Source organism: Chinchilla lanigera, unplaced genomic scaffold, assembly GCF_000276665.1.
Source record: "Chinchilla lanigera isolate Chin_1 unplaced genomic scaffold, ChiLan1.0 scaffold00029, whole genome shotgun sequence".
NCBI lineage: Eukaryota > Metazoa > Chordata > Mammalia > Rodentia > Chinchillidae > Chinchilla > Chinchilla lanigera.
The window spans coordinates 1,638,931-1,665,407 of NW_004955430.1; the positions used below are offsets into that span (position 1 = coordinate 1,638,931).

At 51.5% G+C, this 26,477-nt stretch overlaps 1 protein-coding gene across 1 annotated transcript; it reads left to right on the forward strand.

Annotated features, from left to right (window-relative positions):
* On the forward strand, positions 1-26,378 carry Acox2 (acyl-CoA oxidase 2, branched chain). The gene is made up of 14 exons (XM_005387286.2): positions 1-266; positions 775-937; positions 1,082-1,233; positions 1,613-1,720; positions 2,867-2,986; positions 3,285-3,400; positions 3,972-4,144; positions 5,132-5,294; positions 8,348-8,538; positions 9,777-9,956; positions 11,734-11,839; positions 16,063-16,280; positions 22,031-22,166; positions 26,149-26,378. The coding sequence occupies exons 1-14, from the start codon at positions 107-109 to the stop codon at positions 26,209-26,211; spliced, it is 2,049 nt and encodes a 682-aa protein (XP_005387343.1). The 5' UTR covers positions 1-106; the 3' UTR covers positions 26,212-26,378.
* The last annotated feature ends 99 nt before the right edge of the window (positions 26,379-26,477 follow it).

Here is a 26,477-nt window from a genome sequence, read left to right on the forward strand (position 1 = left end):
TTTGCCCCGCGGACACCCCGCGCCGCGCCGCTGGCACAGCCTGCTGCCCCGAGAGCAGCTCGCACAGCAGCGGGGCAGAGCGCCTCTCCTCGGACGCCAGGGGAGGATGGGCAGCCGGGCACACCGAGTGTCCCTGGGGGACACCTGGAGCCAGCGAGTGCACCCCGACATAGAAAGCGAGAGGCGGCGGCAGGCCTTCGACGTGGAGCGACTCACCAACCTCCTGGACAGAGGCGCCCAGAACACCGCGCTGAGGAGGGAAGTGGGTGAGAGGCCGCACCCGCTGTGTACCCACACTTTCCTCCCTCCCTCCCTTCCTTTCTTCAGTCCTGGGGATTAAATCAGGGCCTTTCCCACAGCCACACCCTCAGCCCTTTTCTTATTTTTTATTTTGAGGCAGGATCTTGCACCACCAGGCCTGGCTCCCACATGCTCTTCTTAGAGGAGTACTTTACTAACACTCCTACCTTCAAATAATTTGCCCTTGAAACTCCACTGTTAGAGACTCAGGTCTTTGGGGTAGACCTGCTGTTAACATACCACCCTTCCCTGAGTCCATGAGATGGAAGGCTAGGCTGCAGCAGAGCTAGATGCTGCTCCTGATTCCGCCACTACATCCAGCTCACAGTTCCCACCTGGGGCCTCAGTTGTCTCATCTGTAGAATGACACTGACGTCTGACTTCCCTTCCAGGTCTATGGGGCAAGTGGGTGGGAAGATGTACAAGTAAGAGAGCTCGCCGAGTCCCTAAGGGCTCTGTTCTCCTCCCCTGCAGAAAGCCTCTTCCGTAGTGACCCAGCGTTCAACCATATCCACAGCCACTTCATGACGCAGAGTGAGCGCTACGAGGCTGCCGTTCGGAAGACATTCCTCATGCACAAGATGGCCCGGCGCCTGGGCTGGCCGGAGGACGGCCTCGAGTTTGCCTACGCTTCCAGGTGCTCCCCGGGGCTGCCCCGCTAGCTAGCAGCCTGCCTGGGCTCCCTGTGAACGCGCTGTCTCCACAGGTGGTCCTCACGGGAGAGGGGAGCCCTTCCCTCCTGCACACCGCCAGGCTGAGGTCACACAGCTCTCCCCCACAGGGCCCTGTCTGAGGATGTATCTTTCGGGGTGCACAGCGTTGCCACGAAAGCCATCGAGAGCCTGGGCTCAGAAGAGCAGATTGCGAAGTGGGTCCCGCTCTGCAAAACGTACCAGATCATCACGACTTACGCACAGACAGAAATGGGGCACGGTAAGTCCGGCTGTGCGCACCGTGTTCGGGTTGTACCCTGCACCACCCCAGAGGCCCCACTCACAGCTCATAGGTTTGTATATTTAATCTGAAAACATTCCAGCAGGTAGAAGTCAGGGGTCTTGAGGGAAGGGGCACCTTTTTCTAATTTGCATAAATATGTCATATGTGCTACCACGGGGCAAATAACTCCTTGCATGCACGTGTGCACGTCCCACGCACCCACAGACAAAAGGAGAAACACCCACGCGGGTACAGCAAAGCACTGACCCCTGCTCCATGCTGTGCTAGCACCTCAGAGGCCAGGCCCACCGGGAAACTCCTGCCCAGGTAAGAACCTCGCCTTGGCCAAATGCTGACTGCCCTCCTTGATCCCAAGGGACATACCTTCAGGGCCTGGAGACTGAAGCCACCTATGACGCAGCCACCCAGGAGTTTGTAATACACAGCCCCACAAGGACTGCCACCAAGTGGTGGCCTGGAGACCGTGAGTATCTGCCCAGGCCCCTTCCATCTGCCCAAGGTGACTTCCTGTTCACCTCCTGAAATGGGTGGGCTATCAGGAGTTTCCCTGGTGAGTGGCTGGGAGGACCCCAAGGAACTTTGAAATAGATACAGGAATTGACGCCGCCTTGGGCACACGGACACACACAAGTGCGTGTGCACCACACAGTCACACATACTTGGCCCGGCTCCAGGCGTCCTCACAACCCCAAGGGCTCTCGTCTCCTGAGTTAATGATCAAGCCTGCCGCCAGTCCGAGCACAGTGCTGTGACTGCAGTTCGTGATACGGACACCTGCCCCTGCCCCTGCCCCTGCCCCTGCCCCTGCCCCTGCCCCTGCCCCTGCCCCTGCGCCTGCCTGGCTCTGAAAGTTTGTGCCACCGGCTCGCATCAGATGGCCAGCAGGTGGCGGTCACACCAAGCATCTCTGCGGCTCAGTCACTGCCAGGCTCCAAGAGGGGATTCATGGAGTCCCTGCCTTCAGCTTGAGAACTCCTTTCGGAGAACACACATGGGGCAGCTGGAAGACAGGGAATTCCAGTGCAGAAAACAAAGCAAATGCAAGGAAACCAATTAAAGCAGAAGGGGGTCAACGAGGTAAGAGACAAGCGGGGAGGAGAGGAGGAGAGACAGACAGACAGACAACCAAAACGGTGAAGAAAGGAAGCCAGCCTTTTAAATCAGGCAGACCAGGGTTCAAATCCCAGCTCCACCTCCTCTGCACGCGTGACCAGCATGTCACTCTGCTCTGAGCCTCAGTCTCCGTATCTGAAAGTGAGACTCACATACCTGCCTTGGGAGAGCTAGCAAAGACCAGCACAGGTATGGGGACCACCTGGATTTGGATGAATGGCATTGTCTGTCCATTATTCTAAGGTTAGTGACACAGTGATTCATTAATAGTTTCGGGAAGGGGCAAAATTCCTCAAAACCTTGCTCATTTCACAGTTCCCTTGCCAAATCACTGTTAGTTCTGTCTGGTCACTTGGGGGCAAGTCCTTCTCTCTGGTACCAGTGACTTTTCGAGGACTCAGAGTTGCCCATCAGGAAGCCCCAGCCCTGGAGTCTGGGTGGGGGACAGCGATGCACTGGTCTTTCTGTGACACACTTCTCATCTCACTGCCCTCAGTGGGAGAGTCAGCCACCCATGCCCTCGTCATGGCACAGCTGATCTGCTCGGGAGCCAGGCAGGGCATGCACGCATTTATGGTGCCCATCCGGAGCCTCCAGGACCACACCCCACTGCCAGGTAACCCACGCTCCCCCCTCAAGGACCTGTTCTGGGACAGGGTCCCGAGACCCCAGAGGCCCATGGGAGAAGTGGAGACATGTTTCCTTCCGGCCACGAGGGGTCCAGTCGGAGAGACTGGTGCTAATTGGCCAGGTGACCTTGAGCAAGACTCGGCATCTTCTGACCTTAGCACGCTCACCTGCAGTGCAGAGACAGTAACCCCAAGGTCGCAGGCTGCTGTGAGCTGGAATGTGCCTGTGGTCCCCGGCACGCAGCAGGCACTCGGCTGACAGGCATTCTTGTCCCCGTCTCCTAGGAATCACCGCTGGGAACATCGGGCCCAAGATGGGCTTGGAAAGTATAGACAATGGCTTCCTGCGACTGGACCACGTGCGAGTCCCTAGGGAGAACATGCTGAATCGTTTTGCACAGGTCAAGGGCCGGGGGACGGATACTTTGCCCAGGGTGCCACCAGCTCTCGGTCCTCTTCTCTGTACCCAAGTTTGGGAGAGGCTCTGGTGTCCCACTGGCCAGAGCCAAAGCCCAGCTGCAGAGCAGTGCGATCGTGGGAGGGGCACTTTGCCTCTCTGAGCCTCAGACTTCTGTGTAAACGCTCATCACCTGCCACGGGAGAGCAACTGTGGGTGTAGGGGGCAGAGCAGTCCCTGGGAGGGCAGGGGCCTGGGCCTGACCACTCAGAGCAGATCCAACCAGAATGCTGGCAGATCTGGATGCCCCAACTGTGCTGGGCTCCCCGCTTTAGTGGTAGATTATGGGGAAGTTGAGGACCAAGCAGCGGAGCAGCCATGAACCAGGACACCTGGAGACGTGGCGAGGTGGCCCTAGCAGGGGAGTGTTTCCTATTTAATGGCTGCTGTGGCCACACCTCCGTCTGCTCCGGATGAGCAGGAGGAGCGTGGAGGTACAGAGCCACAGCTGGGGAGGCAGCAGGACAGGGACTTCAGCTCCAACCCCAACCAGAGCCTGCCCTTGTTTCACACAGGTCTTGCCAGACGGCACCTACGTCAGACTTGGGACAGCGCAGAGCAACTACCTGCCCATGGTGGTGACCCGTGTGGACATTCTGTCGCGTGCAGTCCTGCCTGGCCTGCAGAAGGCCTGTGTCATCGCCACACGCTACTCTGTTGTCCGTCGCCAATCCCGGCTCCGACCCAGGTAAGGGGCACCCAAAAGCTGATCACAGCAGACGCAGCAAAGGCTCAGCCCGGCAGTGCCTGCTCCCTCACACACTGCTCTGCCAGTGCCAGGGCCGGGTACTGGAAGTGAGCAACACACACACACACACACACACACCCTGCCCAGATCTGGTCCTGTCTGGCCATGTAGGGGAGGGGTGTCTTTCTGGCTCCCTCTAACATCACCAGCCTGTAGCGATCAGTGTCTGAGGGCCTGTTTCCCGGAGGACAGGGGCACTGGGAAGAAAGTGCTGCTGCTCTTGCCCGCCTGCACCCCAGTGGTGACAGGAAGCACATGCTGGGCGAGGAGCTGCTGCCCCGAGAGGCCCCAGCTCCCACTGGCTGCGGGAGGCTTCTCACAGTGGACCCCTCCTTCGGTCCACTTCTACATGCTTGACAGTCCTGGGCAGTGAGGACACAGCAGTGGACACGGCAAACATCGTCCCTTGCTGGGGTTCCCTCCGGCCGAGTCGGCAGGTGTGACACACTTCCTACCACACAGCAAGTGGGTATGGGCAGCTTAGATCCTCCGGCGGTGCAGGGCACAACCCTTCACCCGATCCTGGGCGCCAGATGTGTTGGACTTCAGAACTTTGCAAGGGGCCGGGGATACAGCTCGTGGTACAGAGTCTGCCTGGCAAGCGCAAGGTCCTGAGTTTGATTCCGGGTTCCCCCCCCCAAAAAAGAACTTTTCAAATTTTAGTATAATATGGTGTAACATGCTATAATTTTGTAATCCTGGCCACAAGACGCAGTACCTACAAGCAACCGTGTGGACATTTCTGCAGCGAAACGTGTGGCTGTTCATGTTAGATAAGACTTCAGAAGATTGTTAACAGCCTCCTGCCATCTTTTTAATGAGTTATAAAGAACTTCCGGTGCCCAGAGCTTCCGTGGTGCTGGGGATAGGAGAAGGTGGACATGGCACGCACCAACCTTCCAGACCCTCTGCTTCTCTTCCTCCTAGTGACCCGGAGGCAAAAATCCTGGACTACCAGACCCAGCAGCAGAAAATCCTCCTTCCACTGGCCATGAGTTACGCCTTCCACTTCCACGTGGTCAGCATCTCGGAGTTCTTCCGCCGTGCCTATGACGCCATTCGGAGCAAAGACGTCAGCCTCCTGCCCGAGGTACCTGCCCTCTGTGGGGAGCGGCTGCCACAAGGAGGCTAAGGCTGTTCCCACCCCTGGGCCCTCTCCCCAGCCTTCCGGCTGGGTTCCCAGGGCACTGGTGAGCTGTCCCCTGACAAGGGAGACCCCCATACCTGGCCGCAGGGAGCTCAGCGATGCTAGAGGAGATACTTACATACAGTGTGGAGAAAACAGAACCACACTCCCTGAAGTGCATTTGAGACCACAAAAGGTCTGGGAACCAAAACTCATTTGGAATTCATTTGGTAGCATAGTGTGAGCCAGCCTGAGCTCACCTAATCTATTCTACTGAGCACAAATGCAACCGAAATAGTAATATGTTCCCTAGGCCTCCCCAAGGCCCACTGCGGGTAATATATATATATGTGTGTGTGTGTGTGTATATATGTATATGTGTGTGTGTGTGTGTATATATGTATATGTGTGTGTATATATATATACATATATATGCCTTAAATGCCCTGCTTTACCTCTCTAAAATCCAAAACCCATTCTGACTCCAAAACATCTGGCTCACAGGCCTCGGATGAAGACGGTGGACCCACATATACACTGAGACCCTCTGTCCAGGCACCGCACTGCATAAGCCCTGGTCTGATTTTTAATCTCTGTTACCCTTTCAGATGACACCGTGCAGCTTTTGCTTTCTCCCCCTCAGTGGCCCATGGGGTGGCTTTGGGGGAGTTAGGAGTTTGGGAGGCACCTTGCTGCCTTGTCTTCTCATGTTCCCATTGTCTTTTGCTTGTTTCACGCTTGGGTTTGTGGGCCCTCAGAGTGCAAAGATTTTTATGCTAGTACATATGTCTAGCATAAAAGAGAGATGTCTGCAGGGAGCCTGCTTTCCAGGGACACACAAAGGGTGTGGCTAACTGCAGCCCTTTTCCTCCCAAGACCCCATCGCCTCTGTTAATACCAAGGGGCGACACGGTGTAATGGGTCCAGCACCCGGATCTCTGGGAATGGGCCATAGTATGTTAATGACAGAAAGGTAATTGGGCATTGGCATAAACAGCAACAGCTATTTGACCCTGGAAGGTAACGTAAATCAGCAACAGTAATATCATCCAAAACAAACTGGATATTGCCATAGCATAAGAATCAAATGGCTGGGTGTGGTGGTGCACACCTGTAACCCCAGCACTCAGGAGGCTGAAGCAGGACAATCACGAGCCTGAGGCCAGCCTGGACTACATAGTGAGTTCAAGGTCAGCCTGAACTACACAGCAAGACCCTGTCTCAAAAATAAATAAATTTTAAAAAGAACAAAAAACGTACCACCCTTAACCTATGGTATAAATCCTATGACAAACTAGATACTGACATGCAGCAGAGATCTACTAAATGCAGTAACTGTACCTCCACTAATGATTAACAAAGCTTCATACTATATTATCAAAGATATAGGGGGCTGGGAACGGGAGAATGCAGAAACTTGAAGAATTAAACAATGGGGGGTGAAAAGGAGAAAACAGTGAGACAGCGGAGCCTATTATAGAGTACAAGGATTTTTTTTATCTTTTTGAGACAGGGTCTGACTATGCAGTTCAGGCTGGCCCTGAGCTCATTTTGTAGCCCAGGCTGGTCTCAAACTTGCAATGATTCTCCTGCCTCAGCCTCCCGAGTGCTAGGATTACAGACGTGCTCCACCACGCCCAGTTACCCACAGTTTTGAGCCCCCAAGGCCTGTTTGCCTCGCCCTCTAGTCCACAGGTCTGCAAGCCGCCGCCTACCCCAGAGCCCCCTGTCCCCCAGCTGTGGCAGTGCCTGCGCTGAGACCCGCCCTGGTCCTTGCGGCCGCCGGTGGGCAGGGAAGGCAGCTGGACCTCAGATCTGTGCGGATGCCGGCAACAGGGGAAGGGCTCAGGCACAGGGCCGCACACTGTCAGACGCACGGCTTCTGAGCATGACCCGAGCTGGGCCTGGCTTCTCACGCTGGGGGCGTCCACACCTGTGTCCCTGCCCACCTGAGTTCAGATTTCTTGGCAGATTTCTTTCTAGCCTGCTGATTTTTGCCACTGATCACCACTCCACCATGTTCTTTTTTTGTTTCCCAAGGACTCAAAAACTGGGAAGACTGGGGCTTCTAAGACCCAAAAACCCAAACCAGCTTGCTGCTGGCAACCTTTGTCTTAGTCTGTTCACTGCTAAAACAGAGTAGCGTTAACTAGGTGGCCTATAAACAAAGACTGGGCCTGGTGGACATGCCTGTAATCCCAGCACTCAGGAGGCTGAGGCAGGAGGATAACTGTGAGTTCAAAGCCAGCCTGGGCTACATAGTGAAACCCTGTCTTAAAAAAACAAAAAGCGAACAGCAGAAATTCATTTCTCACAGCTGTAGAGACTTCCCAGCCTCCGCCAAGCTTCCACCATCTGGTGAGGCCCTTCTTGCGCCATAACGTGGCAGAGGGCATCACAGGCAAGAGATGGCTTGAGAAGGCACTAGGCAGGGTTTGCTTTTACACAGAACCACTCCCCGATCACCACAGCACTTATCCATTCACCAGGGACTCAGGGTCCCACCTCTTAACAGTGACAAATTGCAACGCAATCACATTTCAACCTGGGTTGTGAGCGCGGCACCCACAGTCCTACTCGTGAAAGTTTCGCCCACCTGACCTGCTAGCCGGCCTCCTGACAGCAGCACTTTGCAGGTTGGGATCTCAGCATATGGATTTTGGGCAGAGTCACACCATGGTGCCGTTCCAAAATCCAAGCAGTGGGTTGACGGATGCCAGCTTTCCAGAACCCATGCCAATCTGCGTAGCCGCGGGGGGACAGCGGGCCCCAGCCGGGCAGCAGCCTGGGGAAGGCCGAGGAGACCTGGCCCGGGCGGATCTCTCACTCTTATGCGTCCCGGCTACAATGCCTGCGAGTGTGACTTGGGAGGACCTCTCCTCCTCACTTACGAAGTGCAGGCTAAGTGAACACCGCCTTGCAGAGTAGGGCTCAGCGCGCAGTGAACGGGGGTCAGCGGTGAGCACGCTGCTCCTGCGGGCTCCCCCAACACCGCCTGACCCCTCCCGTCCTTACAGCTCCACGCACTGACCACAGGCACCAAGGCCATGATGGCGGACTTCTGCACCCACGGGGTTGAGCTGTGCCGCAGGGCCTGTGGCGGACATGGCTACTCCAAGCTGAGCGGCCTGCCGTCCCTGCTCACCCAGGTGGTGGCCTCCTGCACCTATGAGGGCGAGAATACAGTGCTCTACCTACAGGTAGCCAGGTAAGGCCCAGCGTGGCCCAGGCTCACCTTAGCCCCTTGGAGGCCGCCTAAGCTTCTGCTAGGTTGGGCATCTGTCCGACGCCCACAGAGGGAGCAGGCTCGGGGAGCACTGACTGGGGCTGCCGACTCCCACAGTGCACCTCCAGCTCACCCCCTGCCCCGACCCATGGGAAAAATCGCATCTTCTGTTGTTTGAAAGTGTTCACTGGCCTCCCACTGCTCCAAGGGAAATCCCACCCTCTACACCGTGGCCTCCACCACTGTTACCATCGTTGGCATTTTGGGTTTACCTTGTTAGCTCCGCTCCCCACTGTACAGGAGATCCGTGAGGCCAGGGAATACACCTGCCTCGCTCAGCCTAATATCTGAGGCTTAGTACATAACCGACACAAAAGGCTTCAAATCAGGCATGGTGGCGCATGCCTGTAGTCCCAGCACACTGGGAGGCTGAGGCAGGAGGAGCACAAGTTCAAGCCCAACATAGACGACTCAGTGACCTAGTGAGACCCTGTCTCAAAATAAAAAGATAAAAGGAGCTGGGGCTGTAGCTCAGTGAAGAGACCCGGGTTCAACCTCCAGTACCACCAAAAGTGGGCTTGCCCAAACCCCAGCGAAAGAAAGGACTGGACAAGCCAGCCCTTCCAGCCTCCTTGCCACCTCCTGAGGCTGACAAGGCCCTTCTCTTTCATCTTCTCAAGTGACTACGCAGCAAGCACTTCCGTAGGCAAGAAGAAAGGAGCTTACTGGCCAGTAGGATATATGGCATTTATGGGTTTTTAAAAATCATACAGAAAGAATACAGTAGCACGAGGCACTCTGCCTAGCACTGTGGCAAGCGCCTCACAAATGCTCTCATTCGGTTTCACACCGGGTGAGTGTTACCCCCACCTGGAGACGGAGGCGACGCAGTCCAAGGCGGCACGTGGCTCTTGGCACTGTGCCCACATTGTTCACCTGTGTCCGGCCTCGGCTTATACAAGTCATCACAGGTCCTCAGCTCAGGAGACCTGACCCAGTCTCCAGAGGGTTCTGTGTTCAGGGAGGAAGGTGTCCGGCCCAGCTCTCCACCCTGGACTCTCAGGGTGTGCCTTGCAGCAGGGCAGTGCGGGAGGGCTCCGAGTGAGAAGGGGCCACCGGGGGAGGCTGGCGGCAGCCTGGGCCCCGGCTCCTACACAAACGTGGGAGCCCTGCTTGAGCGTGCTCACCTCTGTCTCACTGTTCCCGCCCTCACACCCCAGGTTTCTGGTGAAGAGCTACCATCAAGCATGGGAGGCTGCAGGCCCCGTATCACAGAAGCCTCTGCCTCCGTCTGTCGCATATCTTGCCCAGGTTCACCCAGCTAAGTGCCCAGCCCAGAGCACAGCCAACTTCCTCTGCCCAGAGCTCTACACCATGGCCTGGGCACACATGGCAGCCAGGTGAGCCAGCGCTGAAACGTCAGCACCCCACACACTGAGGCCTATGGAAACTCATCCATAGCTGCTGAAGTGCACTCGCATCCCCGGCCTCCGCTCCCCTGGCCATGGGTAGAGAGGGGGGACATCCCACCCATCAGCCATCGGCCACCATGATCCACATCCTGGTCACAGTCGTAGAAGGATATCACTTCCCTGGCCAGTGAGACGAAGTTTTCAAATCTTAGCTTCCTATGGTAATTTGCAATACGATAAATGTGCCCATAGTATAGCGTACTCCAAATGTATTGGTATCAAATACATACTAGTAAGTAAACCAATACCTGTGAGTTTGAAATATTCCATAATCTAAAAATAACTTTCAAAAAAACTGGCTCTGAGCCGGGCACAGTGGCACATGCCTGTAATCCCAGCACTCAGGAGGCTGAGGCGAGATCACTGTGAGTTTGAGGCCAGCCTGGGCTACATAGTGAGTTCAGGGCCAGTCTGAACTACGCAGCAAGACCTTGTCAAAAACAAAAAAACAAAAAAAACGGCTATGCCACAGAATAGAACTTATTCCCAGAGTCTGCTAGACTTGGGGAAGAAGGCAAACCCCAGAATTCATCCATTCCCTCATTTAACAAGTAATGTCAAGAACCTAGTCTGGGAGCAGACACGAACGATCAAACATGCTAGGAGCTGGGCTTAACAAGAAGCCCCAGCCTATGGGCATCATTTTAGAAAGACAGATGCAACTACATAAAAAGGAGGCTTCGGAACTCTGCCCCAAACTTAAAACACCAAAAACCATTTTCACTATATAAGAAGAGGTCTTATATCCCAACTTGTGGTCCTAGGGATGACTCATAGTTATTTAGAAATTACAAGCAACTTGAGACATCTATTTACTTCACAAATACTTACATGTTTACAATATGCGGGGCGCTGTCCTAAGAGGAAGGGATCAGTCAGTAAACCAGTCTGATAAAACCCCCAAAGCTAACATTTCAGTTGGGGGAGGTGGAGAGGGGAAATAAGACTGGTGGGAAATCCCAGCCCTCGGTAGGCTGAGGTAGGAGGATCGTTGCGAGTTCGAGGCCAGCCTCGGCTATAAAGCGAGCTCAAGGCCAGCCTAAACTACATAGCAAGATACTGTCTCAAAAAGACTGGTGGGACATTAAAATGCCATTTTCTGTCCTTGCTTCGAACCCAGTGTGACATCTGCTTATCTACTCCCTGACAAGGCAAAATAAATATTGCTTAATAAACAGTTCGGTTTACACTCAAATTCTAAGTCATGGATGGACAAGCAGGGACCAGAAAATACAAGAGATTAAAGGTTAATTGACTACCTTAGCAGTTTGGAGGTCAAGAATTAAGTGCCTTAGGTAGAACACACAGCAGCCTGGGTGCCCAGAGGCCTCACCAGCCTTTAAACAAATAACCATTCTCGCTCAGGCCTTAGGAAGCCACCCAACAGAAGGGCCGGAAAACCCTGGCTATCAGGATGAAGTGTGCACTAGAGGGAGGGTCAGCTCCTGGCCTGGGGCTTTAACACACGGTGGTAAAGAATAAATCTGAAGTCTGGCTCGTTCCTTACTGGCATCCACCTCTCCGGGCCTCCACTTTCCTTGGTGTAAGTTGGCGCTGCCCGCCCTTAAAGACGTAATGTTTATCAAGCATGTAGCTCTATCCCACCTGCGTGAGCAGTACATAGGATCACTTGTTACTCAGGGACACGCGGCCCATCCGCCAGCTTGGACACACAAAAGCGGAATCTTTTCTCTTTGGCTCTCAGGCTCACAGAGGGCTCAGTGCGTCATCTGCAGATGCTCATACAATCCGGGGCCGACCGGCACGAGGCCTGGAACCAGACGAGCGTCCTCCTCCTCCAGGCTGCCAAGGTGAGCTGCGGTGAGCTGGCGGCCTGCTGAGCTATGGGGGGACCTGCTCTGCCACCCAGGCAGGCTGCCCTGCTGGGAAAAGCCAAGCTCTGCCGTTGTTCCCCAGCCCTGCTCTGCAGCCGCTGCCCTCATTTCTCGGCCAAGGCTTTAGTCCAAGGTATTTTAATTAAAGGACTTAACTCCAAAGCAATCTTGCTGGCAGCTCTTAGGGGAAAAGGTAATGAGGCAGTGTTATTGGATTTGCTTCAGGTTGTTCAAACATTTCCTCGCAGATAGAAAAGCAGGTCATGTCTCCCCTTAGCCCTAGAAGCAATTCTTGGATGTCTGACTCAATTTGCGCTATGTTTTGTGTTGGTGCATAATTGACAGTCGGTTGGCAAATATTTAGGCGCTGGGCTGGATGTTCACTAGTACAGTGAGTGTTCACTGTCCACACCCAGCCACAGTCCAGGAAGCCGGGACAGGGAAACGTGGTTGCTAGGGGACCCCAGGGGCAGGCGCGTCTCTGCTTACTGCCCAGAAGAGCCTCAAAGGATAAGACGTCCAGGATGGTTGAAAGGAGCTTGCACAAGGGTAGGGCGGCAGCTTTGGAGAGAAAGGTTTCCAAGCAAAGGCAGCAGCAGGTACAAAGGTGCTTGGGAGGCAGCTCCTGTCCTCCCAAGCAAGCACTTAAGGAGGAAAACTGAAGCAAGGAAAAAGAAGGGCAGGCAGGGGAGAAGAGAGGCGGGATCTGGAACCTTCTGCACCCCTGTGAGCGGCTGGGGTCTGGCTTTTCTTGCAGTGGGAAGGCTTTGCCAGGTTTAAGTCTGGGGCGTGAAAGTGATCAGCATCTCACTCTAGAAGAAGCACGTAAGCTGCGCGGAGGCCTGGACTGGGGCGGGAGGCCAGGCAGAAGGAAGCAGCAGCAGCCAGCAAGGACTCAGGGTGGTGCCCACCTGAGCTCACAGGGAACGTGGGGCGAAGTGCGTAGGCGCAGAGACACCGAGGGGCAGAAGGAAGGGACAGGCCTGGAGAGTCACGGAGGGGGAAGAGGCGAGGATGGATCACGAGTTCAAGCCCAGCTTGGGCAATTTAGTGAAACATTGTCTCAAAATTAAAAAGTGGGCCGGGGAGGCAGCTGAGCGCTAAAGCCCTGGGTTCAAGCCCCAGTACCACAGAGGGAAAAGCCTCCTGAGTTTAGGTAGCTGGGACGTTGGCCCTGCCAACAATGGAAAAGCTAAAACCATCACTATAATCCTCAGGCCTCAGGCCCAGAAGATGACAGCCTCAGACCAGAGAGCCCTGAAAGAGGCCCTGCTAGGGCAGGACTGCTCAGGCCAGCCGGCCAGGAGTGCCACTTGGAGACCCAGCCCTCGCCACACCCACTGGTGCTGGCTTAACCCTGCAACGAGGCTTCCATCAGTCGCAGGCCGGGCACCCGCTCCCCGCTGAGCTTATGCCCATCCATGCGCAGGGCACAAGGAGCCCCTCGCCCACTCTTCCTTGGTGTGTTCCCAACCTCCGCCTTGCCTTCATGTGTTCACCTGCCCCCGCCAGGGAGCCTCGCAGGGTCTCCTTCCAAAGGGTGAGCACGAGCGCCCAGGGCGGGGCGAAGCCTCCGGTCCTCCGGCAGGCAGCCTGGGTGTGACGAGCGGCCGGGGGGGAGCCTCAAGCGCCGCACACCGGGCGGAAGCTAAGCCGCCTCTGGGAGAAGAGGGAGTCCCTGGTGGCTGTGCCAGCGGCGCCCGAGCCGTTTCCCAGGTCACAGAGGCAGGGCGGTGTCTTCTGTAAGCCGCAGCGCCCGACAGAGAGGCTGCACCTGGGTCGGAGGGGGGCTGTGCTGGCCCCCGCTCCGTCACCCTACGCCCTCGAGCAGCCCTCGCCCCACCCAGCCTTGCCTTCCTAGTCTGTGAAGCAAGGGGCGCGGAATTGCCGCTCCGGCTGCGCCACACTGTGGCCTCTAAGCTCGCCCCCAGCAGGAGAAGCGTCAGTCCCCACAAACGCGGGCGCTTGGGACTGTGTGGCCTCCGTCCCTGCCGGCTTTCCTAGCACAGGCAGCAGCTAGGAGTACAGCTGGATCCCGTTTCATCCACTTACCACCGCGTGACCTTGGACAAAGAACTTAGTGTCTCAGGGCCTGGGTCTCTTCATCTGAGAAAGGGACCTAATAGCACCTGCCTTGTAGGATCCTGGTGAAGACTGAGTTAAGATGCCTAACCCCGAAGAGGCCGCTCGCAGGAAGGACACACCTTCCCCCAGGCGTGGAGGCCGCCGCCTTCTCTCTGCTGCCCAGCAGCTTTCCATAGCCAAAGCCAGGGCCCGGGGGCAGCTCTCCCATCCTCCACCCCTCCCCCCCTCCGCCCAGAGACGCGACAGTCCGCGGCACGGCCTTCGGGTTTGAGCAGAGAAAGCAGGGCTTCGGCACAAAGCGGGGGTCTCAGTTCTGCCGGCCTGGACCCAGGCTGAGCACCAAAGGCTGTCTGGGCCAGCGGGGCCAGCACCGCGCACATGCTCCTCTCCCGCAGCTGGACCCCTCGGACCCAGCACAGCTGGGAGGCTTCGGGTGCACTGACACGTGGGGCTGTCAGTAGCTGTACGAGGCCTCCCCGGGAACGGCAGGGTCTCTCCAAATAAGAGACCTGACCACTCACCACCCTGCCGAAGACTACGGTCACTTCCTACCTCCACAGGCTGAAATCCTGACCAGATCCTTCACAGCTCTTTATCAACCTGGGCGCCACTCAGGTGCACCCTAACCACCCCTCCTGCCACAGCCTCCTCATCTGTCCTTACGCCCCAGGGCTTGGGCCTCATAAAAATGCCTTCCGCTGCCAGAGTGCTGCCTTGCAAATAAAGTTCCCCCACCTCAGAAGACCTTTCCTCTATCCCTGTGCCCCTGCGTGAGCTCTTTTGAATGCCAAGTCACCCTAGAGGCCAGTGATGGCGGACCTCTCTGAGGTTTCCATGATTCAGACAGCCTGCTCGGGCACCTGGGCCATAGGTTCGCCACTGCGCTAGGCCTTGCTGCTGAAAGTCAGCCCCAGCAGTGCAGGCTTCACGGAGGAGCTCGTGAGAAGTGCAGTGGCAGGCCCTACCTTGCCCAGGTGATCTGTATGCATAAAAATTTGAGAAGCACTTCTTTCTTTTCTTTTTGAGACAAGGTCTTACTCTGTAGTTCAGACTGGTTTTAAACTCACTCTGTATCCCAGGCTGGCCTCAAACTCATGGCAATCCTCCTACCTCAGCCTCCCGAATGCTGGGATTACAGGTGTGCCCCACCATGCCTGGCCGAGAAGCCTCTCTCTCTCTCTCTCTCTCTCTCTTTACCTGATAAAACAAGTATGTGCATTGGTGTTACACAGAGGGGAAATATTCAAAAATTTGTAACAACCAATAGGACAAGAGCGCAGGGCCCTGAAGGCTCTAGCTGAGTCAGGCATTCATCCTTCAGTTGTTGGGCTGAGGGGGGAAGGAGGCCTTGGGGGAAGGAGCCCATCTGTCAGGGGGCTCTCACTGGGTTGATGGCATGGATATTCACAACCAGTGCGAAATTATTATTTTAACAACAGACAGAGCCAGAGAATTGCCTCTGGGTTAAATAATAGCAGTGCGTGCCCAGGAGTTTAGCTCGCTAGGATAAATTTTACATTCACTTGAAGCCCTACTTTCCCACCCCATGGTGCATGTGTGTGTGTGCGTGTGTGTGTGTGTGTGTGTGTGTATACACACGCGTGCACACACCACTGCTTTGACAGGGTAGACAATAGCTGTATTTTTGATAAAAATGGTGCTGCCCCGTGTGCCCCCTATATACTTTCTCTCCATTTTCAAATCTACTTGAAACAGGCTGGGGATTTAGCTCAACGGCACAGCGCCTGCCTGGCAAGCATGTGGTCGTGAGTTCAATTCCCGGTACCAGAAAAAAAAAAAAAAAATTAAAAAAAAAAAAAACCTACTTGAAACTTCCCAAGCAAAACAAGGAAACCAAAGGCCAATTCCTGAACCCACCAGCCCTCAGCACACGCGCATGTGCACACACACACACGCACGCACACACACACACACACACCAAAGGAAAAGCTGAGTCAGCCCCCGAGGGAGCTGAAAGACAGGATGGCTGCTCGTCAGCGCACTGAGGAACCCGTGGCTGCAGCAGGTGACTCCAGCAAGCTTGCCCAGCTCCCGGGGTGACTCGTGGAGCTGGACTCAGAACTCGGTGGCTCATCACCTTTGTGTCTTTGTAGGCCCACTGCTACTATCTCACCGTGAAGAGTTTTAAGGAGGCTCTGGAGAAGCTAGACAACGAGCCAGCGATTCAGCAAGTGCTCAAACGCCTCTGCGACCTCTTCGCCTTACACGGTATCTTGACCGACTCGGGCAACTTTCTTTACGACGGCTTTCTGTCTGGCCCCCAAGTGGACATGGTACGAACAGCCTACCTGGACCTGCTCCCCCTGATCCGGTGAGTGGCTGGGCCGTCAAACCATGCGAGCCTTCAGGGAGCAACCCTAGACCCTGCGACACTTAAGAGTAACGTTCTCTCAACTGAGTTCTTCAACACTGTCCAGGAAAGAGAACAGACCTGCAGAATATGATAACACGAAGCTCGCTCCCTGTGAACAGTGGGTGTTGGTAATAGTTTCAACCATAGCTAGCATTTAAGGAGGACACAGTACCAGGTCCTGTGCCAGAAACTTTTACATGCATCATCTCCTTCAGTCCTTGTAGTCCTCTTAGTTGGACCTAAGCTCTGTATTTTACTGAGAAGAAAATTTAGGCTTATGGGAATTAACTTGCTCAGAACTGCACCATTACCCAGAAGAGCAGTTGAATGCAACCTCAAGCCTGTCTGTCCCGAGCACGTGCCCTTAACCTGCATATTAAGGTTGGAGCATTACTTATTTTATGCGTATCCCTGTCTATGTGAATGCACTTAAGGAAATTCTTACCAAGTTCAGTAGGCTTACTTTAATATTCCTTTGGATTGAAGATGAATTCTTGTTTTGTTTTGTTCTGTTTTGTTTTGTTTTTCTTCCAGTACCAGGAATCAAACTTACAACCTTGTGCTTGCTGGGCAGGCGCTTTGCCGCTGAGCTAAATCCCCAGCCCCTCAAGATGAATTCTTTAACTCAGTAATTCATATACTGACTTATAAAGCAACCATACAAATACTTTAAAATATGCCATGAATGTAGCATAGTTTAGAGCCATGAAATACTAATGCAATATTTTCATCCTGTTATTTTATACATAATTTAAATATTGCTTTAAAAAACATATCAAAACCAAAGCCCACGATGCTAAGAGTAACAGAAATTAAAACAATACAAATTATTTACTATTACTGATAAATTTTAAAAATAGGCTAACTCAAGAACACAACCTTTTTAAGATCGGGCAACACAACCTTTTCAACGGGCAAAAATACAATGCCTTTTTGAAGTGGTGGAAGTGGAGTGACTTTTCCTGTAGAACCTCTGGTGGTTCTCTTTATCAGCAATATTAAGAGACTAAAAAGGAAAAAAATTGAAATTTTTATGAAAACAAGATTTTCGTGACAAATATATCATCAAATTATCTTTATATCTAACAGTATATATTATATGCCATTTATGACCACATTTAAGCACCTAACAGACAGTCGGTGGCTGGTAAATATTTGTTCAATTAAATTATCAAAAAGAGTTAAAAATACACCTGACTTGCTGGGCATGGTGGCACACACCTGTAATCCCAGAACTCAGGAGGCTGAGGCAGGAGGATTGTTGTGAGTTTGAGACTGGCCTGGGCTACAAAGTGAGCTCAAGGTCAGCCTGAACTGCATAGCAAGACCCTGTCTCAAAAAGACAAAAAAAAAATTATAAATATATATATATACACCTGACACAATGGTGCCCCAGGTATTAAACCTGCCCTACTACAGAGACTACACAGTGGAATCTTTAGAACATGGTGAAGTAGTATACAATTCGAGCTTAAGCCTATCTAACTATCTGACGCTTGCTATTTTAAAAGCGTATGAGCAGAGTGATGTTCTAACCCTGGCTGGCAATGACAAGAAAATACTAAAGATCACCTTAACACCTCATACACATGGCATTTTTCTTAAACTTGCAAACAGCAGTTGTAAGTGTCTGCTGGGCTCCAGAGGACTTAGAGAATGCAAGACAAGACAGGCAGCACCGACACAAGCCGCCCCCTTTACCTGTGTCCGGCCCACAGCTGATTCACTCACACGGTGATGTGGGGGGGGCCCGACTCCTGCGGGTGCTCAGGAATGGAACAGACCCCATGCTTTTAGTGCTCCTGTGAACAGTCCCCTGCCTTGGCTGTCATTGTTTCCTTCAGATTTCCAGGGTGACAAATGAAGGGCAGGACACTCTTCTAAGTGACACCAAGAGCCAGCTCTTTGTAGTGTTGATAAGCTGGCCCCAGTGGGGATTTTTTTTTTTTTTTTGTCTTTTTGAGACAGGGTCTCGCTATGCCATTCAGGCTGGCGTTAAGCTCACTCTGTAGCCCAGCTGGTCTCGAACTCATAACAATCCTCCTGCCTCAGCCTCCTGAGTGCTGGGATTATAGGCCTGCGCCACCACGCTCAGCCCCCAGCAGGGATTTTCAGTGGTGCTAAGTGTCAGTTGGGGGACTTCAAGGTAAAGACGGCAGGTGACACATACGTGTTTAGTTTTGTTCCTTCCCGGACGTGCAGGGGCTTGGCTGACAGGTCCCAGCCAGGAGCTCTGGAGCTCCAGGAGGAAGCAGCACTGTGTACCTCTGGCAGTGGGGGCAGAGGTGAGAAGACAGGTGGGTTCAAAGTCCAGCTCCACAGAAACTGGATGTGCATTAGACTTTCCTTGACCCTGCTGTGATGAAAGGGTAAACAGAGGGTCAGTGGACCAGGGAACATAGACCTGGTCCGTATAAACAAGAGTAAGCCGGGTGAGGGGGCTGGGGATTTAGCTCAGTGGCAAAGCACCTGCCTGATAAGCGCAAGGTCGTGAGTTTGGTTCCCGGTACCAGAGAAAAACCAAAAAAAAAAAAGAGTAAGCCGGGTGGGATGGCAGACGCCTGTAATCCCAGCACTCGGGATGCTGAGGCAGGAGGATCATTTTGACTTTGAGGCCAGCCCAGGCTACAAAGTGAACTCAAGGCCAGCCTGAACTGCATAGCAAGATCCTGTCAAAAAAAAAGGCGGGGGAGAGAACTGGCAGGAAGAAGAAAACTTAAAAAAAAAGTAGTATCTTCAAAAGTTAAGAGATACTACAAACATCATCTGAAAAACAAGTTAAGGCTGAATGTAGTGGCACACATCTGTAGTCCCAGCCACTTGGGAGGCTGAGGCAGGAGGATTGCTGGGAGTTTGATGTCAGCCTAGGCTACATAGTGAGTTCAAGGCCAGTCTGAATTACATAGCAAGACTCTATCTTCAAAAAGCCAAACAAAACAAAACAACTACACAAATTAAGAACCAGAATGCCATTATTTTAAAATAATCATAGGGGAGCCAGGCGTGATGGCGCACGCCTGTAATCCTAGCACTCAGGAGGCTGAGGCAGGAGGATCGCTGGAGTTCAAGGCCAGCCTGGGCTACAAAGTGAGCTCAAGGCCAGCCTGAACTGCATAGCCAGAACCTGTTTCAAAAAGACAAAAAATAAAAAATAAAATAAAATAATCATAGGAGGGGCTGGGGATTTAGCGCAGCAGCACAGCACCTGCCTGGCAAGCACAAGGTCATGAGTTCAATTCCTGGTACAGGAAAAAACAAAAAAATAAAATAAAATAATCATAGGGAAAAAAACGCTCTTTGAAATTAAAAAAAAAAAAGAAAATTTTAAAAATTCAATTTAAGGATTGAAAGATGAAGCTAGAGAAAACTCATGGAAAGAAAGCAAAAAGACAAAAACAAAAAAAAAAAAACAAGATTTTTAAAAAGTAAGAGCACCTATCCTAGCTGTTCATCGTCTGAAAAACAAGTCTGGAAAAGAAAACAGAAAACAGAAGGGGCAAATCATTAATAACTGAAGAAAACATCCCCAAATGAAAGATACACGGTTCAGATTTTAAAAGGCCATCGTACCTTTTAAATAAGACAAGAAGGGCTAGACACACACTACACACACGAAGCACACATCCACATGCAAAGTGAGCCAAATAGATGCTACGTGCACCGGGAGAAAAGGGCGGGCATGAGGACCACGGGGGAGGCGGCCGCTTGGCGGGCAGGTCAGCAGGCCCTCCGGAGGGAGGACTTGGGAGAGACTGAGGGTCAGGGCAGGGGGCCAGGAGGAGCCGCCTGGCTGCCAGGGGAGAAGCCTCCAGGCGGAGCGCAAGCACAAACCTGGGCAGCGTGTGCTTGGCACATGCATCCAGAGGACAAAGACGAGGCCACAGAACGGGGGACGGGCGACCAAGATGGAGAGTGAGGCCAGAAGCCAGAGGCCAGAGGGTGCACGTGACGGACGACAGAGTGACCCTGCACAGGCTTAAAACATGGGCTTTTACTTTATGTAACAAGGGAAGGGTTCGCCGGCCCTGGTGGCGCATGCCTATAATCCCAGCACTCGGGAGGCTGAGGCAGGAGGATCGCTGTGAGTTCGAGGCCAGCCTGGGCTACAGAGTGAGCTCAAGGCCAGCCTGAACTGCATAGTGAGACCCTGTCTCAAAAAGGCAAAACAAGGGGGGCGGTAAGCACAGCACAGTTACAAACTGAAAGAATCTGATGTATACTTTTAAAGAATAACTTAAACTACCATGTCAAGTATGAAGAGAAAGGGCTGGCAGGGTAACGCAACGGTAGGTCACTTATTTGGTATTTGCCGACAGACTAGACAAATGGGGGCAAGACAAAGACAAAGCAAGGCTATGGCGCCTGGCTGGGAAGGCCAGGAGGGCAGGAAAAGACCAATAGTTTGGTTTTGGACATGTTACTTTTAGAAAGCCAAGTGCAGGATGTCGGCAAGCAGGGGAAGACACAGGAGAGGGAACGTGCGGAAATTCCCTCATGGCTTCTCCTTTACCAGGAAAACGGATGCAAGAGATGGTGGAGAGGTAGACAGTATAGGCTTGGGGATGATAGAGAACATATGAAATCATCACCTAAGAGAATGAGAGAGTAAATGAACTGAAGCAATGTAAGAGGACTGCTGCCAGGCGTGGTGGTGCACACCTGTAATCCCAACACTCGGGAGGCTGAGGCAGGAGGATCGCCACAAGTTCGAGGCCAGCATGGGCTACATAGTGAATTCAAGTCTAGCCTGACCTACACAGTGAGACCCTATCTCAAAAGCAAAACAAAACAAACAAAAGAAAAAATCAAGATGATTACTATACAGCAATTGGACCCACTGAACCCTAAGGACATCAGTTTAGACTGGTTTTTCCAGCCTTACATAACTACGAGGATATGTGAGCGTGTGTGTGCGCGCGTGTGTGTCTGAGGGGTGAATATAATGGGCCATGGGATTTCAGCTGGCTAACTAGAGAAGTGAGACCACGTGGGGCAGAGGGACACTGAACAGGTGATGGGGCTTATCATAAGGAGCCATCAAGAAAGGATTAGTCAGGGACAATGTACAGGCATCAGAATGTTACCACTGCATTTTTCTGTCTTTTTGAGACAGTCTCACTTTGTAATTCAGGCTGGCCTTGAACTATGTAGCCCAGGCTGGCCTTGAACTGGAGGCGATCCAATCCTCCTGCCTCAGCCTCCCGAGTACTGGGATTACAGGCATGGGGCACCACACCCAGCAACACTGCATTTTGATCTGGCCAAAATTACAATTTATACTAGAAGGAAGGAAGGCCCAAGGAGGAAGCACGGGGTCGGGAGAGGCAGAAGCTGAAGAGAGGGCGCTAGAAGCAAAACCTTGTCTTTTGTCACGGAGAGGCAAGAGATAGCCTCTAAGAGACACTAAGCAGAAAGTGCCTTTGGAAGTAACACAAACAAGGTATTTACGGACATTCAGGTAAAGACCAAAATATCAACTGAAAGACTGAAACTGCCTCTGGGGAGAAGGAAATGGAAGAAAGAATCTGGACTATGCTGTTATTCAAATAGCCAGCCTTAACGAACTACTTGAATATGTAGATATCTGATTAAAAGTAAAAATAAAGATGAATTATTTGAAAAGTGACTAATGACGCAACTTCTCATCGGTGTTTGGGTTAATTAGATTCATGAGGACAACCTAAAACATGAAATCATCTCCCGTGCAGGAAGGATGCTGTCTTGTTAACCGACGCTTTTGACTTCACCGATCAGTGTTTAAATTCTGCACTCGGCTGCTATGATGGAAATGTCTATGAACGTTTGTTCCAGTGGGCTCAGATGTCACCAAGCAATAATTCTCAGGTAACTGAGTGTACTGCATTATAAATTATATAAGAGAACAGAAAACAAACGTTAAATACACGTCTGTGTTTTCATGCTAACGGATTTCCATTAGGTTGAAAATCACTTGGCAGGGCGTATCTGTTTAACACAGTTTTAGAGACTATATAAAAGAAACCAGGAGTGGGGGTGTGGCCTGGCAGGAACTGTAGTCAGCAAAATGCATTGCTCAGAACTTAGTAAAGGGAATTAAAAAGAAGGCTGGTGCTACATCATGGCTTGTTATAACCCAGAGAATATACATATAGGGGCAAACTGGGTTTTAAGTAATGAAAAACAAGAAGTCAGGGTGGTGACTTAACCATCTTTCAGCCTTTAAAGTCAGTTTTATATAGATAAAGTCGGGTATTTGGAGGTGACAGGAAGCTCAAAGGCTGTCTTGCTCAGACCTGACTGCCTTTCCTGTACACAATCTCGGGAGCAAAGAAGGCTGCTGCATTGCCATTGGTAGCCAGGAAAGCCTCATGCAATAATTACAAGGGTGATAGAGACATGACCCCCAGGTGCTCTAGGACAGAATTCCAGGACGCTGTGTCATAACAGCAAGAAGAGAGGGAAGACTCACCAGGCGTGGTGGCGCATACCTGCAATCCCAGCATTTGGGAGGCTGAGGCAGGAGGGTTGCTGTCAGTTCAAGGCCAGCCTGGGCCAGCCAGCGTGAACTGCATAGTGAAACCCTGTCTCAAAAAGACCGGAAAAAAAAAAAAAAAAAAAAAAGAAGAAGAAAGGGAAGACTCATAAAATCCCAACCCTTTAGGGCAGGCCCAGACTCTGCCTAGTCGTACTGGGAAGTTACAAATGTCAACAGATACATAATTGAAGAAATAAACCTTGTATTTGGGGAACCAACATTTAATAGCAGATTTGAAACAGATGATCACAACAAAGGGTATAGAGGTACACAACAGACCTCTTCCTTTTCCTTCTTTTTTCTTTGCAGGGCTAGATATTTTATAATGAAAGGTTAAACTGACTTTTCTATTTCTTCGGTCTAATTTCAGAGAAGGTGTCTTAACAACTCATCAAATTGACAACTCTCAGGCGTGTGTTCACACTTAGCACAGTGTCAGACTTGCTTTCACAATCTGTATTCTGTGATACCTCACAGCTTAATTTAACCTGTTTATCTAAAATGATAATAGAACCAGTTATCCCCAGGATGGTTGTCAGAGAGAAGGCCAGTAGACTTCAGTCCTCCCCACCCCCAGGAACATATCCTTTTAACTCAACAAGGAAATATAAGCAACTAACCTAAAGAAGGCATACATTTAGGGCGAGGTGTGGTGGCACATGCCTGTAATTCCGGCACTCAGGAGGCTGAGGGAGGAGGATCCCAACAAGCTCAAGGCCAGCCTGGGCCACATTGTGAGTTCAAGGCCAGCCTGGGCTACACAGTGAGATTCTCTCTCAAAAAAACAAATGAAGCATACATTTACTACTTATCTGTTTACTAGTCTGTTTGTTTTTATTTTCTTTTGTTTCGTCTTCTTTAGTTTTTTGACACAGGGCCTCCCCATGTAGCTCAAGCTGGCTTTGAACTCACTATGTAGCACAGGCTGGCCTCCAACTCACAGTGATCCTCCTATCTTGGCCTCCTGAGTGCTGGGACCGATTGCAGGCGTGCACACCCAGCGACTAGCCTATCTCTAGCACGATACTTTTCCTAATGATGAGATCGCTCTCCTTTTCATGTTTAAATGCTGGCATTTAAATAGCGTGGCCTTCCCAGTGCAGCCTGCTGCTCAGGATCCACAGGTGCACGTGTGCCCTTTGGTGCTCCCCAGAACCAGCCCACTGTGCGCCCTGGGGAAATGCTGCCGCACACCTCTCAGACCTGTTTTACTGACCCCCCCGCAAACATTCCAGTGCTCTGGGTCTTGCGGCCACTGAAGAATGCAGGGTCCCTAGTTTCTCATCTTTACTCCTGAAGACCCTCCTCTGGATCTCTAAGCGCAGGCTTATCCCAGTGAGGCCTGTCTCACGCCGCAAGGGGTCTGGTAAACCTCCTCCTGCCCTCTTTCCTCCTCTCCTTCCACCTGACCGGACCGTCAGCCGGGTGGAGTCTTCCCCTTCCCACCATCGGGATCTGTCACAGAGTAGACGACTGCTTTTATGAACCAAGGAACGCGGTCTTATGACCTACACAGACACAAAGGGACCCACTGCACACAAACGCTGCAGACAAATGCCTGTCGTCCAGCCTCACACTACCTTGTGAACGGGTGGCAGGGGCCCCATGGCTACTGCACAAACATTTAGTAATGTAAGGCCATAAATCACCTTGTTTCCTGGGAGTCAGAATGACCCTCAGTTGATGGCTCATCATGGCCGCATAATCTTAACACACTTCTGGCTCCTTTAGAGACCACCAAAGCATAACCGTGTTCTTTTCTGATCTACTGGAGATAATTCTGAAGCTCCAATAGAGATAGTTTTCATTTGCACAGAGCAAAAAGGCACATTACACGTCTTTTAAATAAATGACAACAGCAGCTATGTAGAATTATGCCCTGTGGACAGAAAAGAACAAATGGGAATACCTGCTGTTTTCCTACCAAAGTCAAGGCTGTGCTGAACTAAATGTCAGAGTCACGAGTCTCTCTTCTGCCTGGGGCAGGCTATGCTGAGCTTTATCCCTGGATAGAAACCTGTGCCTTCCTGGGCTTACTCCAGCCGCAGTGTCTGCCTTGGGCTGTCTGCCTGATCTGGATGTTAGGTGGAGCAAGCTTCTCCGAAGACAACTGCAAAAGACATTTCCCCTCCCTACGTGCTGTCATCCCTAGGTACCTCCCTGTTGACATATGAAGTGCAAGGACCGGTGGTGATCATTTCCAATCAAGAATCCTATTTCTCACAACATTCAGTTGGGTTTGTTTTGATTTTTTTGTGCTGGGAACTGAATTTAGGATCTTGCACTTGCCAGGCAGGCGCTTTTGCCACTGAGCTATATCCCCAGCCCCCTAACATGCAGTTGTAAATGTTCACCCAAGTAGTAGTCACGTGTTAAACACGTCCACTGATTCATTCACTCAAGTCATTCAATAACTACAGACTCAGCACATGCTATGCGGACAGAAACTGTTTTAGGTATTAAAGACACAGGGGGAAATAGGGGCCACGTTGCCAGGTGTGATGGTGCGTGCCTGTGATCCCAGCACTCGGGAGCCTAAGGCAGGAGGGGTGCTGTGTGTTTGAGGTCAGCCTGTACTACATAGAGAGAACTTGTCTCAAAAAAAAAAAAAAAAAAAAAACAGAAAAAAAAAAGTTGTAGGCCATGTGTTCAAGGAGTTTACAGTTTTAGTGTAATCAGGGCAAAAAGTCAATAAAAAAGAAAATCATATAAAAGATGAGGTCAGGGCTATAAAGGAAGGAATCCAGACAATGCATGAGGAAACGACTGGGAGAGCCAGGCATGGTGGCGCACACCTGCAATCCCTGCACTTGGGAGGCTGAGTTGGAGGCCAGCCTGGGCTACATAGTGAGTTCAAGGCCAGCCTGCACTACATAGTGAGATCTGACCTCAAAAAAAGAGAAAATGATGGGGAAAAGGATTCTGAGATAGAATCCTGCTTATTTGATGCCACTTTCTGCCTCCTTGCTCTGTGGCTCATGTTCAGTTTCAAAGACCCTTAGAGAGCCAAATCTTTTCTTTGTATTAAAATTCCAAAGGCAAAGATGTGTGTTTTCTTTTAATCAGCCACCTGCATCCACAATTTAAAATCCGCATGAGAAAAGATAGACGCCCTTTGGAAAAATGTTTCTCCATATGTTCACACAAAATGAATTTTAAAAATAATTTGAGAAATTAAAGATCTTATGTAATGTTCCTTTTTTGAAGCTAAACACTTAATTGGAAAGCAAATGTCTTTAATCCTGGCACACTTATTCCATTTTTTTTTTATTTGACTTATTCCATCTTAATAATATACTTTCTAAAACACAGGAGAAGCCTGCCTATGAGAAATATATCCGACCATTAATACAAAGTCGGGGATCCAAGCTATGAAATAAGCAACATCATTCCAGGACCCAGCAACACCACGATCTTACATAAAATTAATACTTAAAATTATGTATGTTTATGTAATTTCAAGTCATCTTTTAGACACTGGCTGAATATCTGTGAAACAGTATCTGTGATTTAATTCAAAATAAAGCATAACAAGAAAAGGGGGGCATGAGTAATTCTTGAATTTGGTCCGTTGTGAGGTACCCAAGGGTCCGTCACTTCTCCCTGCACGCTCTACCACACAGCTGCACCCAGCCCACTGT